The sequence below is a fragment of the Rhodnius prolixus genome, unplaced genomic scaffold (genome assembly GCF_049639745.1).
Source record: "Rhodnius prolixus isolate KJV_2025 unplaced genomic scaffold, Rpr scaffold_6, whole genome shotgun sequence".
NCBI classification, from domain to species: domain Eukaryota; kingdom Metazoa; phylum Arthropoda; class Insecta; order Hemiptera; family Reduviidae; genus Rhodnius; species Rhodnius prolixus.
The window spans coordinates 5860169-5876215 of NW_027411634.1; the positions used below are offsets into that span (position 1 = coordinate 5860169).

Consider the following 16047-nt stretch of genomic DNA (forward strand, 5'->3'; position numbering starts at 1 on the left):
TATGCGGCATTTTTGTTAAATTATTTAAACTAAATTAACTTTTGTTACCAATTAAAATTATGTTCCTGTTATCTATTTGAAAAAAAAAACAGAAATTAAAATAGATTTTCCTGCAGTTGAAATGTGCTTTAGTGTTTTTATAACAGTTTTTCCACAAATGGTAATGAATTATGATTTTCGAATACAAATAGCTCCAAAATATATACAAAAAATAGCTAAGTCTAACTTTGAATAAAGTCCTACGACGACAGAAAACTCTTTATACCAGCTGTTCAAACGAGTTCTGTGAGAGGGTTGAGGTCAGCCAGAATTTTCGGAAGAAAAATTACAGAATACAAGTGCTCTAGTTTTAATTTTTTAACATCATTCAGGGTTTAGCACCTCCTTGATTCCTTCTTGCCAGAAATAATCACATAATAATTGTTATTGAAGTTAGTCTTAAACAAAGGTTTGGTCGTGTTTCTTACCAAAACATTCCGGTCCTCTATTTCTCACCTAGCTATCCTTTTGAGTTAATGCTAAGGAAGCATTAAGTCTCACAGAAATTTAAATATGTGATATACAAACATTAATTTTGTACTTGCATTAATCTATGTACTCTAATCAAATCTATGTTTATTTATGTAATTATGCCTCAGTCATTTTCCAAACAGTATGTTTATAAAAAAAGAGTGTATTCTGGTTATAGCTTTGTCGCAAGAAGGGCGTAGTGGCCTGGGTTTGATAGTTTTCCTGTAATTACCCTAAACCCTCAATTTCTCCGAAAATAATATTTACAACTTAGTAATATTTCTTAATTTCAGGGTTGGTAGTCAGTAATTTTGTAAATCGTCTTCCATCTTATGAACATAATCGGGGAAATATATATCCTGTATTGTCCAGAGTTTTTGAAAATATTTACTTTTAATTAAGCGTGATAATTGCAGTATTTAGGTTATGTTTACCTTTTTTAATGTACGAAATATTAAGATTTTTATTTAAAAAAAAGATTAAAATTAGAATATATTGAAATTTGCTTTTGTTTAATAAAATGTTCAATTTGGTGATGATCTCCAACCACAAAGGTTCAAAAAGTACATTTTCATGCTTTCTAGCGGCAAACAATGGAACTACTAGTACTAAGTAGTTTACGTAGACGTCGATAGAATGCGTGCACCATTATATTTTCAGTTTCTTTTCCTTGGTAATTAGGTAGGGAAATGACTGTTATCATTGAACTTTACCATCTATTCTTTTACGTTTTTTTCTGTTTGAATATTTGTTTTCCAATCTCCTGTGTTATAAAAATTAGTTTAAAAAAGTTGTCAGTAAGTGTTTGCGGTTAATCTTTACAACAGCTCACCTATTTATGTGGCCTATTTATTTCAAGTGTTCGCGCGTTAGAGTTATACTTTTTGAAAACATTTATTTTATTACATCTCACCACAATAACATCAATTATTTTGTATATATATTTTATATATTTTGTGCCCGATGCAAGTTTCTGCAAACATTTTACGGTTCGCAGACATAAATATTACGAAAGATTTCTATTCAATTTTCAACCATTACAAACCAGGGTACATAATGATAACTGCGAACAAAGGAAAATGGGAGAAAAATGATATTGCTTCAAACTGAAAGTTAACTTCTTCAGTAAGTACACGCTTAAATAGATTAATTACACAATACGATGGCATACAAAATGTTAAATTATGCATCCAATTTAAAGTGGTATTTTAGCTAAACGATAAGATGTGAATGCCAAAACAAAACAAGAAAATTAAAATGATATTATTGTAATTAAGGAAATAAGTAGTAATTAGTCCAAAAATTAAGTCGCTTAACATAAACTTTAATTTTGTATTGTATTTATTTTTTCGTTTAGATTAGAAGAAAAAGTTTGAATTCATTCTGAACAATTGAAGGAACTATCTTATAGAAATTAAAGTAAGTACATTTATTACTTTATTCTTGGTTGATGTGCGTTATATTAAAACTGTGGTAAGACAATTGTATAAGGGTTGATCATCAGAAAGTGTACGAAAAAGCGTAAAGTTTAATTTAAAACACCCAACATTGACCATTTTTTTCTGTAAAAGATAGAATTCACAAGCTTTCTGTAAAAAATAGAGCATATCATCGTTAGCAAGTTTAAACTTGCACGACTACATAGGTTTCGAGAAAAAAAAGTTGCAAAAACGGCACTTTTAAAAATTCGTCTTGTTAACATTTTTGTAAACCAAGTAGCACCTAAACGCGCAAACCGATATTTATGAAAAAGGTGTCGCTCGATTCGGTTCTTTTAGTGTGATCTTTTAAATAGGGCTGTTATTTAACCATTTTTAAACATTTAATTATTAATAATAGTTTTATACTTCCTATTATAGTCAATCTAACCCTTTCCGGGTTCTTTTTCATATAAATTTTTATCTTTGTAAATGAAATAAGCTTTTAATTTTTGTAATTCTGTTATATTTTAAAATCATAACTATTTCTATTCTGTATAAAAAAAAAAAAATAATTAAAAAATTAGAATATTAGTAGCAAGTTTGTTGTATTGTTCAATCAGAGTAATCTTTTTGATAAATAATAAGTATGTTTTTTGAAAATATATTTTATTTTCTTAGAAAGAAAGGATTAGGTTCTTTAAAAAATGATTTAAACTTTCATATCAATACTTTAGTTTTATTGCAGTCACATTTATTTAATTTTTATGAATACATAATCAATTATTATAAATGGTTTTTTATTCCTAGATTCCTAATACAAGCTAAACTCAGTAAAAACTAATTATTTTAACTACATAAATATTGTTGATTGTACATAATTTTGATTTTCAGATTAAATACCTCTGATACTGGAGTACTGCCTGCAAAGCTGTTCATCAATAGAAGCCCAAGTGAAATAGACGTAAATCATCTATCCTAGGAAATTTTTGTGAAGAATCAATTAATAAAACAAGTGTTATGTAGTTACTACAGTAGGGTTTGTAAATTTAATACTGATTCCCCCTGCCCGCTAAGTGGGAACTATAAAGATTATAATTGTTAATATCTTTGAAAAATAGTTTAATGTGTAGCTTTTTTCGACACAAATTAAACCTTTTAGTTGCAAAATGGTTTAATTTTTTACAAACAGACTTTACTAAGATTTTTTTTTTTGTAAAATGCTGTATAAGTGTATATATATAAGTGTGAATGAATTTCTATCATTTACTAAGGTTTTAATACATGAAAACTTTCAGCCCTTGGCCGACTCGCAGCCCAATAAAGCTGAGACAATCTAAAATGATTACTTTTGAGGGAATTTCTTTTAATGCTACAGCACTTCCGTAAATAAGAGGTGATTCCCATTCATGTCTATTCCTGCAATATCCAAATAAGGAAATCTACCCATCTGTGGTGTTATCTTCCAGGTAATCTTATCCATTATTTATTAAAACTTGAGCATTTTTACGTGATTAAACCTTTTTGTTCATATATTCCTGTAGAATCGAAATGAGTACAGTAAAGATTCTGTGTTAAAGAAAGTTTTAATTTGATTGGAAAATTGAAAGTTACAAGAAGAAAAAATGACGAGTGTTTATTTAAAAAATGTTTATTTCACTTAAAAGAGTGCAGTAAACTGCTATTTTGAAAATGAATTAAATTCATATAATTACTAACACTCAGTTTTACTTTCTTGCGTTTTCTTCCTAAAAGATTGATCTAGTTTTATTTAAACCTATACAAATTAACATTGATTTTCAAGGAAGTTGAGTTAGATTTGAAGGACGATTTAGTAGACGAACAGTCAATCTCATTGTATAATGTTATTTTTCAGAGTTGAAACAGGCGAAACTGGAGTGCTTCCTGCAAAAGAGGTTCATCGAATCAAGCCAAAATGAAAAAGACGTTGGAAAACAACTGTCCAACTGCAACGCTTCCAATTCTTTTATTATTTAGTCGAGTATTGTAAAAAAAAAAATTTAAGTTTGAAAATGTAATTAAATTTAAATTTTGTAATGTAGATAATTTTAAGAATGATTACCTAAAAGATGTAATTGAATTTAAAATGTTTTTGTAATACAAAAAAAGAAAAAATGTATATTTGGTAACAAAATAAAGAATTATCTAAAAAAATTTAAAAACCTCATTATGTCTTTTCTCTTTTTCCCCTAGACTTCTTATTTTTATTATATTTGCAAACAAACAAAGTTAATAAAGACCAAAAATGATAAGAGGCAAGTAAAGTAATGTACAGGTATGTATAAAACTAAAAATACTGTTTACATTAAACAAAAAAATTAAATAAAGTAATAGTAGTACGAAAAAATGGCGTCAGAGAGCGTTAATAGAACCAAAAAAGTTGAAAAATTGCATCAGAGAGTCGTAAAAAACAAAAAAGTAAAATTAGTTCACATATTTGCCACCAGGTAGCAGCACTTTCTGGCCTTATTTACTATGTAAACAAAATTTAGTTTACATATTTGCCACTAGGTAGCACTAAAACTGTTTATATACTACTGTCAAACAAGATGTCTCCTCAGTACGACTGCAGAGTCGTACTCGTGAGGAGGGGGCTATGTCGCTCGTCGCTCCAAAAATATCTAATCCAGTCAAAACACCTCTCTCTACATAAACAATCTTTGATAATATGTCATGGTTTAATGGTTAGGGAGATGCGTTCACCTCGACGGTCGGAAGGCAACTATTCGCCCCACCCGGCCCGGCCCGCGCCGCGAACTTTCTTATATACCCTCCAGATGGCGTCATTTACACCATGACAACGGGCTCCCCCCCTACTTTTAGTTCCACCAGCTGTCACTAGATCGCTCGTGCTGTCTGTTTTATTTCTCGTAGCCTTCCTTGCACACTCTCAAGACTTTAGCAGCCATTGTTGTAACCTTGCTATCTTCTTACACACTCTTACGACTCTGGCAGCCATTGTTGTAACCTTGCTATCTTCTCACACTCTCTAGACTTTGGCAGCCATTGTTGTAACCTACCTATCTTCTTACACTCTCTAGACTACGGCGGCCATTGTTGTTACCTTCCTTAATGCTTCTTACACACTCTTACGACTCTGGCAGCCATTTTTAACCATTTTTTTTATATTTTCTTTTAATTTCTAAGCATTTTTTTTAATTTTTCGTATTATTAAGAGATTAAAAGGGAAAATAAATACAATATTGTTATATTTAAATATATTATTTATTAATTATTGATACATTTTTACAATAAATTTTTATAAAATCTTTACAACCTTAAACTCATATTTAACCATGTTGGAGACTCTCTAGACTTTTATAGGACTTCCTTTCACCCACATTTAACCATGTTGGCCACTCACAAGACTTATATAGGACCACCTTGCCATCACATTAAACCATGCTAGTGACTCTCTAGACCATCTTGCACACACAATTAACTATGTTGGTGACTCTCAAGACTTATAAAGGACCTTACCACCACCACCTTACATACACTTTTAACCATGTTGGTGACTCACAAGACATTAAAGGACTGCCTTACACACATTTTTAACCATGTTGGTGACTCACAAGACTTATATAAGACCATCTTACAAGCACTTTTAACCAACTTGATGACTCACAAAACATTAAAGGACTACCTTACACACTTAACTAAGTAGGTGACTCACAAGGCTTAGTAGGACCAGCTTACACCTACTTCTAACCATGTTGGTGACTCTCTAGACTAATACAAGACCGCCTTGGAGTCACCAACATGGTTATATGTGTAAGGTGGTCTTATATAAGTCTAGAGAGTCACCAACATATTTAAATGTAAGGTAATGTGGTCATATATAAGTCCTGTGAGTCGCCAACATAGTTAAAGGAGTGTAAGGAGATCCTATTTAAGTCTAGTGAGTCGCATCATGATTAAATGTTAGTGTAAGAAGGTCCTATATGTCTTGTGAGTCGCCATCATAGTTTAATATAGTGTAAGGAGGTCCTATATAATTCTTGTGAGTCGTCAACATGGTTAAATGTGAGGTTAAGAAATCCTATATAAGTCTTGGCGTTAACAAGGTTACTTGTAAGTGTAAGATAGTGTTGCATAAGACTAGTGAGTTGACAATATGGTTAAATGTGGGTGTTAGAAAGTCCTATAAAAGTCTCGTGAGTCGTCAATATGATTAAATGTTAGTGTAAGATAGTCCTATAAGTCTTGTGAGTCGTTAACATGGTTAAATGTTAACCATGATTGTCCTGTATTAAATGAGTATGATAGTCCTGTATAAGTCTAGTGATTACTTAGTGCGTTCATTTTGTATAACAAAAAACTTACATATCTCAGTTACGTTCAGAAATACGATCTTCTCTAAGCAGATTCCAGGAAAGTGTCTATGTAGTTGTCGGAAGTTGAGAACCCATCTATTTCAGGAAGATATCTTAGGTGCTGACGTAGTGTTTCCTGTAAAATAAAAAATAACTCAATTTGAGGTTTGCACTTATTTATAAGGATGTACAGTTGGTTAAGAATGCTTACATTGTCAGATAAGAGTTTTTTTTTTCCTCTTACTTCAGTTCGAATTTGTAGGGGCTGATAAATTTCTAGACATTACTTGGATGGAATTGTTACCTCTTCAACTTCCTGGTTTAAGCTGAAACATAGTGAAACAAACAAACGTTAGTTAAAATGAAATACAAAAGGGAATTTGAAAGTATTTTATTCAAACCTAACGAACTAGATAATTGGGATTTTGAATTTTTTTTTAAAGGTACCAGTTTATTGATTTTTGAGATGAAATGTTTCCACGTAATAGTTACTTTTAAGCATGATGAAATTAGCTACTTTTGCAGAATTTGTACCATTTCATATATTTTGTTATTCATATACTTTTTATAAGAAATATTGAATGCATTTAAGAAATAAATATTGACCACCTGAAGACAGCGAGTGAAAGTGGTATTAATTGTCAAATCATTCATAATTAAATTGATAAATATGCATACTAAAACTGTTACTGATTGATTCGATTTGTTGAAATCAGAGTTTATTTTACATAAATGGAAAATTTACTTACTTAATAAGTCATGAATGAAGCAAAATAGGGATGAAACTTTCACTTCGATAACAAGAAACGTCTAAATGTAATGAAACATTTTCTTTTCAAAGATTTAATAAATAAAATGGTAATTAACGTATTTGCTGTTATTTAGTTCGAATATAAAAATTATTTGAAGAATATAATCACTACTAAGGTTTTAGCAAGGGTATATATTACCTAACAATTTAATAATGCAATGTACACTCACCTAGAAATGTAGGCCATTATTTTGTTTGAGAGAAAAACTCAAAATGTAGATCTTCGGTCACAGAAGACGTTAGTTGTGACATGGAATCGAAGATAAAACCCCTTTAAGGATTTTTCACAAGCTACAATGAACCAATCTAAATTGCCTGAAAAAATAGAAAAGAAAACATATTTGAAACACTTCAACGAATAGATTTAATATTGTCAAGTGATATAGTATAATGAAAATTGAAAAATTGACGTGCCCGCGCAATCTAGTGGCAGAATTAGGAACCGTATAACTTTGTAGTTCACTATTATTCCGCTAGTGTGCTCTGTACTATTTTGTACCAAGAATTTTAATCTTTAAGTTTACTATTATTTGTCAATTAATTATAAATTAACATTTTTATTTATTTTACATGATTAATCTAATTACTACGTGAAATATCATGTGGAAATCTAATCGCAATATTCTTTCTACAACTATTTGGATTTACATATAAGGAGAAAGCTCTTGTTAAGAGAAGTTTGATTTTCTGTTAAAAAGCTTTGTAAGCATTAACAAATGGATAAAATTACCTATAATACACGGAAGCTTTGTCGATTTTCTGAATTCCTTGTAAATTCTGGAATATAGAAATGGATGCGAATTACTCAACGTAAGTATTTCAGAAGTTGATATAATCTCAAGTGTAATTGCTTGCCGGCGAATTGCTGAAACAGGCCGAAGAACGAAACACCTTATAAACAGTAAATATTAAATTAAAGCATTTTACTTTAACTTAAAACAATAACATATAGTTTTTTTAATTCAAATTTGGTAATTACAACGATGTGGACAACCCATTATCTTAGAAATAGTCCAATTAATGTTTTGCACTACCTTTCTAAACACAATTAACAAAGCGATAAGAATAACAACTGAGGGAACTTCATTTTTGGATAGATGAATATTGCAATAAATTTAATTTAAGGATGTAACAATTAGATAGATAAAATACGACAGTTTTTCTCGCCATTTTTGCATCAGCAATTACCTAATTCAACTTATTAAAACAATTACTTTAAATGAATTCTCATCTTGGCCTAACCGGATCGAAATAAGGTTAAACTCTGTCGAATTTCACTATGAAAATCTGCATTTAGTTATAAAGTAATTCAAAACTTAACAAATAGGTATTCAGTTGTGCTTTTGTATACAATACGACATCCACATATAGAAATTTCAAATCGCAATTAGAGACTTGACACTGATACAAAATATCTTTCTAAATGGGAGTAAAACTCTCTAAATTAAAGTAAATCAGCAAGCAATAGCTATAAAATTAACGATTTTCTAAATAACTATATACATCATAAGTAAAAAGGTTGGTAAAGTTTGAAATTAATATTTCAAACTACATTTATTTTAATAAATAATTAATTTTGATAGTTCCATGTCTAATATAAAAGCAATGAACTTACTATTTTGTAAGGCTTCAGGATTCAGGGCTGGGAAACGCCAATATGTAGCCGATGTCCTATTTGTAAATAAATGATTTTGATAGTCTCATGTCTCATGTATAAAAAGAAATAAAAGCAATGAACTTACTATTTTGTAAGGCTTCAGGTTTCAGGGCTGGGAAACGGCCAATATGTAGCCGATGTCCTATTTGTAAATAACTGAATTGAAACAGCCAACCAAAACAAATAATCCATGATATTATCCGACTAAGTATTCAACAGCTCAACCATTACATGATGGAAAACAAAAGAACCCGCTGTTTATTAAATTTTTAATAATTGTAACTTTCAAGGCACGAAGTGTAATGCAATACCTTTAGGTATATCATCAGAAATATTTTACACTATAATACTATACATATTTTACAAGATAATACAAAAAGTCAGGTGATTTTTTACGTATAGAAATTGGGAAATAATAGAATATGCTTTCTTTCTTATCTGATCTCAATAAACTATTTAAACAACATTGCTGATCCAAAATAATGATACTTAACGAATTCAAAAGCAAAGATACCGAAACTGGTCAACACAATGCACATAATATACGGGCCGACTGACTGGGAAGGTTATAAGTTATAAACTGCACTGCCTTCAAGATTCAAAAAATTATTTTAAACCACGATGGCAGGTAAACTGCAAAAAATTAAATGATAGGTTTGAATATGTCCCAGAGTGAAGCTACAAAAAACAGTTCAGTTTTCCGTTGCACCCGAAACGACTATTTATTAAATTTATCTATTAATATTAAAACTTAACTCCAAACCTCGGTCTGGAAAACAGTAGTCCCACTCTCTAAAAATCTTCGGGGCACCTAAGTCCTGACCAAACTAGGTCGCCGTTCCAGACCTTCGCCGTTACAGTCCATTCTGTAGACATTACCATACATGAAACATGTCATATAATTTTTGGGCAACATTCCAAGCTAAGCTTTATACTTCCACAAAAAGAGACGGTTGTTAAACCCAAAAAATAACCCCAGCATATATACATTACAATACCTTGGTTTACATTACAATACCCCCTCCATTCATACCAACGATTCTTCAACACTGCTAAAAGGAATGTCTTCCTTCCAACGTCTTTTGACTTTTTGGCTTAATTTGAGGGACAGTTTTTCCGACGGTACTCCCGTATTGGAGGTTTTTAATCTGAAAATCAATATTACAGGATGAAATAAAGTTTTTACTAAGTTTAATCTTGACTGAAGAATTTTTTTGTTTACGTCATAACACATTAAATCTAAATAAAAGCTACAGCGTTGATTTACATTTAAATATATATATTAAATACTAAATTAGATATAAAAGAATAAATGTGGATTTAAACATAGACAATCCGGTTAATTGTTATGAAAATACAGTAATTAAAATACAGAAATAAATACAGTTTCTAATTCATATTCAAAAGACTTATTAATCTGCTATTTATTTGTTTTTTTTAATGCTTAACGTATGAAGAGATAATTACCTGCCTCACAAGGTAATGTCTGTAGATTTCCCAGGGATGTAGAAATGAATGGGAATCACCTCAGCACATTTGCGGAAGTATAGCTGGATGTAAAGAACGGTCCTCCAAGGGTAAAAGCACGCAAACTATTGGATGAAAAGTCTAGATTCGATGCACTGTAAAAAAGAAAAAATAAAAATAAATTAAAAAAAAATGGTATCCTTACTTTTATATAAATAGATCTTCAATTTTATTGAAGTTGACTTTCCAACGTAATGTTGGGCACGAAATTGTTGAAACTACTATTAAGCCTCAACAATGAGACAAAAATACAACTTTTATAGAAACATTAAGCATTTAGAATAAAAGAACCGCAGTAAAAGAGATAATAGAGTGAGCTTCTAATAAATAGTCCTACATAAGTCTAATGAATCGTGAACATGGTTAAACGTGAGTGTAGAATGGTTCTATGTGTTCTTTGGGAGTTTTACTTACTATAGCACACTTTACTTACGGTGATAAGTTCCATTTACATACATCAAACTTCTTAAAACGAATAAAAAAAAGTAAGCTGCCATTGTTAGGTTCAAATCGCTCAACTTTGCTTGCAAGTATAGATATTTTATTCGAATTTTGAAAAAATATTTTGTTTTGAAAAGTGATTGCTCAATTTTCTTTAGTCAATTAAACATTTGAAACTGATTGTCATACCGTAAAAGGAATATTTTTATCAGTTTGTTAATTAGATAGAATAAAATTAACTGGGGACCTTGAGATATTTCCCCACTCATTCGATTCAATTTTAAAATAAGTGGTGTTTAAAACGTTTAGTTAGTAAATGTAATTTAATAATAATGGGCTCAAATGAGAACAACATTGGTTACATTTATTATATTTATTGGTTTTCGACAGTCTGTGTTTTTATAAAAATTCTAAGTAGTTTGTTCTCATTATTGAATAATTATTTTTTACCTCATTTTAGGAAGCCGCAAGATTTTAAACTTTATGGCCAATGGGCAGGTAACATTTATATTGCACTTTCTTTTTTTTTTTTTGTCTGTAAATCTGAAATATTTTATTAAAGTAAATGGACTAAATTTACGAATCATTGTCTGGCCTTGGACGGCGTGGCAAGAACACTAACTGAACAGCTCGGTGTGATGTGCTTTGAGCACCAAATAACTTGACGCATCTTTAGTAACATTTTAAAAAATATTAGCTTTGTCTTTTAAGAAATAATAAATTGGTTTCAGTTGTGACTGGAAGTACAGACGGAATAGGTAAAGGATTTGCCAATGAATTAGCTAGTAAGGGCTTGGACATTTGTCTTATAAGTAGAAATGAAGGAAAACTGAAGAACACTGCAAAAGAAATCGGTATAATAGCTGTAACATTTTATTTTTATATGCACTTTTCTGAATTTAATAAATCACTTACTTCAGACCCATGAATACTATAATACAGAATTCCATTATTTTTTTTTTAAATTTTTGTTCATACCAGAAAGAAATTATGGAGTGAAAACAAAGTACATTGTGGCCGATTTCACTAATCCAAATATTTATTCTCACATTAAAGAACACTTGATTGGCCTGGATGTTGGAATTTTAGGTAAGAACTGATATTGATCAAAAGAATTAAAGGAAATATTTAATTTCAGTTACCATTTCATTATTAAAATTTGTTTTATCTGAAAACTGGTGGTTTCGAATGAAGGGGCTTCTAAGTTAGATAGCTTTACCTCAGAAGTAAGCTTGAATGTGTTCTGCTTTAAACCAGAATCAGATTACCTAAGTTTCTCAAACATTTCTCATTATTACATATCTTGGAATGGGTAAAAAAAAAGTTAGGTTTACTGAAACAGTTGTTGTTTGAGTCACATTACCTTCAAAAATTAACACTAAAAAAATATTTTCACTTATATCCATCCAATAATATGTTCCAGTAAACAATGTTGGGATATTCATAGATAAAGCTGAAGCATTCAGTAGACACAGCGAAGAACATATAAAAAATGTAATTAACGTTAACATGTTGTCCACTGCTATGATGACTTCAATCATTCTGCAAACAATGATCGTTAAAAAAAGAGGTTTAATAGTAAATGTGGGTTCAGCTGCTGCAGAAGTAACGGCCCCATATTTAACAATATATTCTGGAAGTAAGGTAAACAAATTAGTTAAAAACAAATACATTGTGTTAACAACTTCGTTGGGCCACCGTATAAATGATAAAAATATATTATATTTATGAAAAATAAACTATATCCTCAATTTTTCGTTAAACTTCAATTTAAATAAAATAGAGACCAGTTGGTACATTCTGAGTCTATCCTCTTAATAATTACGAAAATGAAAATATTTCTGTTTAGTGAATAACAAAATAATCATTATGATCTCTAACTTTATCGTATTCTTCTCCATTCTCCCCTTAATTAGAATTTAATAAAATTCTTCCATATTTGGGGCGTATCATGATCATACGCTCCAGGCTTTGATATTTACTGTACTGACAAAACTAGCATAGAGCAGAGTACAATTTATGATTGGGATACAGCTTGATTATTCCATACTTCCTAGAAGCGAAAAGTGACTTACGTGTAGATAAGAATGGGCAACGGACTTGCTTTCAACTTTGGACTCTCAAATGAGATGTAGAAGTGCATATCTCAATTTTCCTAAAACCAAGCTTAGGCACTGCTATAAAAGTGGCTGGAGATATTTTCTTATCATGATTGATTGTTAGTATTCCTTGGTGGTATGCCACTTTCTTGCTCACCTAACTCTGTAGTCCAAAAGTTCCAGATAAAAGGAGGATGTTCTTTGGAAAGAAAGCCAGATGTTTGCTTCCGCCAAGGAGCTGTTGACAACAATTCCAAGCCACTATCTTCACAGTTAGTCCTCTGTTACATAAACTCCTCTTTTACAGGCTTTTGTGGCGCTTTTTGGAACCGGCCTGGCTTATGAATTAAAGAAGTTTAATATCCAGGTGAATACATTAACACCAAGTTTTGTTTCTACAAACATGTTTCACAAACATGCACGAGCAAAGAATCTGCTAAGTCTTATATCGTTCACTGTACCAAGTGTTGAACTGTACGTTAAAAGTGCCATTTTAACTTTAAGTTCTGGAGATGTGAAGACTTGTGGATACTTTATTCATGAAGTACTTTTGGTAAGTATTGCAACATTTTTAAGTATGGTAAGTTGTGCAACATTCGCACGACTTCTTCTTATAACAATTTTTATAATTTTAATTGAAAAAAATATTCATTGAAGAACTGCCTTTAGATAAATTTATAATTTCTGGGTAGAAGTTTATACTTTTTATATCATAAGATTTATTTAAAAGAAAGATTTTTGTCATTTAAAACTTAAATTCCATTAAAGGACTTGCCTTATATGGCAGTCATGTTAATTATAATTACTTAAAAAACAGAAAAATAATCTAACTTTGAATGTTACAGATGACAGTGAGGTTCATCTCAGTGGATATACTAAATAAACTAATCCAAGTTTGGTTCGCACCCAGAAAGCAAGAATGATAATCATCCAGTTTTACTAATAATGTATCAAACTACGGCTTTGTCGCTAAGTAAATGGCTGTAACTACTTTGTATTTTTATCAAATAAATTTTTATACTGTTAGAACGCGTATATTTATTGTTTAAAACCTTTATTTTTTTTAAATTTAGCTCAGTGGTTAGTGTATACCGGATTCTAAAGCGGAGATCCCGGATTCGAAGATCCGGAGGCCGGCAGTGCACTGAAAAACGCTCAAAGTGCCGATAATCTCAGATGCTTATACGACTTAAATTAAAAAAAAAAAAAAAAAAAAAAATACAAGGTAAGCCTAAAATCTGAACAGAACACAATGTAATTGTAACATGATTTGTGGTTATTTAAAAGTCCAAGTAATAATTAACTTAAAAGAACTTCAAAGAGTCATCAACTGTTCCAGCGTTTGAGAAACTGGACTATTCCTTTAAAGAAGAATATGATTCTAGGATGGTGGTTGTCTTATTAGAAACGAAACATCGAAATATCTAAGAATAGAAGTCGATTTATTATTATTTTCATTGATACCTAAACCATATAGTGCTTTTAAGGAAGTATCAAGCAAGGAGAAACTTTAGGAGTTTCGTCGAGAGAAATTTGGAATAAATAATCCTTTAAAATGAAATGAAAAGCGATGATACACCAAAAAAGGTAGAAACATGCTGCGAAAAATTTATATTTTAAATTCTCATGAGGTATGAATATTTAATAGATCCATCTTTACAGATGAATCTTCAAAAGTCAAAATTGGACGAAGGAGTGAATCTTTCATATTAAATAAATATTGAGTTTGGTCAGTTGAAAATTAGTAACACAGTAATAAAGTAACAGTAAAAAAGGAACGAGTTCAATTGACTATAGATCAAATGAAGTCTTGCACCACTTAACCATCAATATTTAAATAAAAAGGGATATTTTTCAATTTCTAACTTAATGCCTTAAAACTTCTTAGTCTTAAGGAGTCTTCGTTTTAGCGAAAATTTTCTCTTAGTCATTAGTGAACATTATCTATTACCTTCTATTAAAGGTTCCCAGAATTTAAAACGTTTTGGCTAAGTTTGGACTAAATGTCCTATTTTTGGGGCCTCCCAAATGATCTTTTCGAGTTCTCTACTTTAGTCGTGCACTCTGCAAAAGCTTTTACTAAGATCTGTTGGTTTTTTTGCGACATTTAATGGGAAGATAACCCATTAGATATTAATATTAATAAATATTTGAAAAAAACAGAAACATCAGTTCTAAAAGTAATAAAACATGGAATTCCTCATGGTTCGGTTTTAGATACACTTATTTTTCTTTTTGACTACAATGATACTGAGTGCTATACAGTAGCGTTTTTTTTTTGTATGCGGTTAAAAACCTACACTTTACAAGAGGTTCAGATCACAATGAAGTCATGGCAATTACCACTAACGATTTCATATATCTCGAAAGATGGTTACATTAAATAAGTCACACTACAAAAGGAAAAGAGTTAAGGAAAATATTAGGTCTAACTCAAACAGAAAATGTAGAAAAACTATAAAAGAGCTGTTGGGATGTTAGGTAAGAGAAAAAAAAGAGAATTTATACCGCTCTTTTAAAAGAATAAAATTTGACTCTTGATATCTTCATTTTTCTTCAAAAACATATTTAAAGGAATAGGACAAGTAAAACACTTACAATGTGAGTAGAAATCACTCTGCACATACCCAACAAAGGTTGATTCAGACCGACATGGCATGAGTAGAATTACAATTTGTTGATTCCGCCAGAGATTAGATTCTTAAGAACAAAGAAATTAAAAAAATTGAAGAAATATTTCCTGAATCGCGTCAAATAACCAGCACAGAAAGTAATCCAGTTCACCATTGGCTGATGGTTCCACAGCTGATTAGTCTTGTTTACTTGATTAATCTGTGAAAATATTATTCTGAGCAAAGTTTAATACTAATAAATCTAGTATCGTAGCCTTAATTTAACATGCCTGTGTTACGTAAAAACATATTTGATATTTGATAGCACAATAAAACTATTCTATTTGTTGAGAGTACCTATGCTTAACACACCACCTTTGACGTATGTATTTTTTAATTTTTTTAAAATAAAAAACGGATCAATGAACCAGTATACAAATTACAAAAACATGTAATAGTAATTATACAAACAATTTAACAGTGTGATGAAAATAAATAAACAAAGAGAAAACCAAAATTTTATGAAAAAATATTAATGATAAATAGTATTTCTAATAAGTAAATATTCATTATAATGTATGAATAAACTAATAAAATTGTTCAAGAATATTGTTGACCTCTGCATTATTTACAAA

The 16047-nt window shown here is 30.4% G+C and overlaps 1 protein-coding gene and 2 long non-coding RNA genes across 12 annotated transcripts; 2 read left to right on the forward strand and 1 right to left on the reverse strand.

Annotated features, from left to right (window-relative positions):
- Window positions 1-1169: 1169 nt before the first annotated feature.
- On the forward strand, window positions 1170-4011 carry LOC141461152 (uncharacterized). 2 transcript variants are annotated; one of them, XR_012462623.1, is made up of 5 exons: window positions 1170-1635; window positions 1868-1929; window positions 2823-2967; window positions 3227-3397; window positions 3805-4011. It is a non-coding gene; the product is annotated as an uncharacterized lncRNA (long non-coding RNA). The 2 variants fall into 2 exon arrangements; XR_012462622.1 differs by having other exon boundaries at window positions 1171-1635; window positions 2823-3397.
- A 1141-nt stretch (window positions 4012-5152) lies between these two features.
- LOC141461153 (uncharacterized) lies at window positions 5153-15602 on the reverse strand. Of its 8 annotated transcripts, XR_012462627.1 has the most exons (8): window positions 10694-10993; window positions 10201-10355; window positions 9732-9881; window positions 9497-9599; window positions 7807-7941; window positions 7247-7391; window positions 6477-6591; window positions 5153-6401 (listed from the first exon to the last, which is right to left on the reverse strand). It is a non-coding gene; the product is annotated as an uncharacterized lncRNA (long non-coding RNA). The 8 variants fall into 8 exon arrangements; XR_012462626.1 differs by lacking the exon at window positions 10694-10993 and adding an exon at window positions 15428-15602 and having other exon boundaries at window positions 9497-9881; XR_012462625.1 differs by lacking the exon at window positions 10694-10993 and adding an exon at window positions 15399-15602 and having other exon boundaries at window positions 9497-9881.
- On the forward strand, window positions 10970-13829 carry LOC141461148 (inactive hydroxysteroid dehydrogenase-like protein 1). 2 transcript variants are annotated; one of them, XM_074141906.1, is made up of 7 exons: window positions 10970-11090; window positions 11162-11199; window positions 11433-11555; window positions 11683-11790; window positions 12125-12345; window positions 13108-13353; window positions 13646-13829. In XM_074141906.1, exons 1-7 carry the CDS (start codon window positions 11044-11046, stop codon window positions 13721-13723), a joined length of 861 nt encoding a protein of 286 aa, XP_073998007.1. In that variant the 5' UTR covers window positions 10970-11043; the 3' UTR covers window positions 13724-13829. The 2 variants fall into 2 exon arrangements, with proteins under 2 accessions (XP_073998007.1, XP_073998006.1); XM_074141905.1 differs by having other exon boundaries at window positions 10983-11199.
- Window positions 15603-16047: the final 445 nt, after the last annotated feature.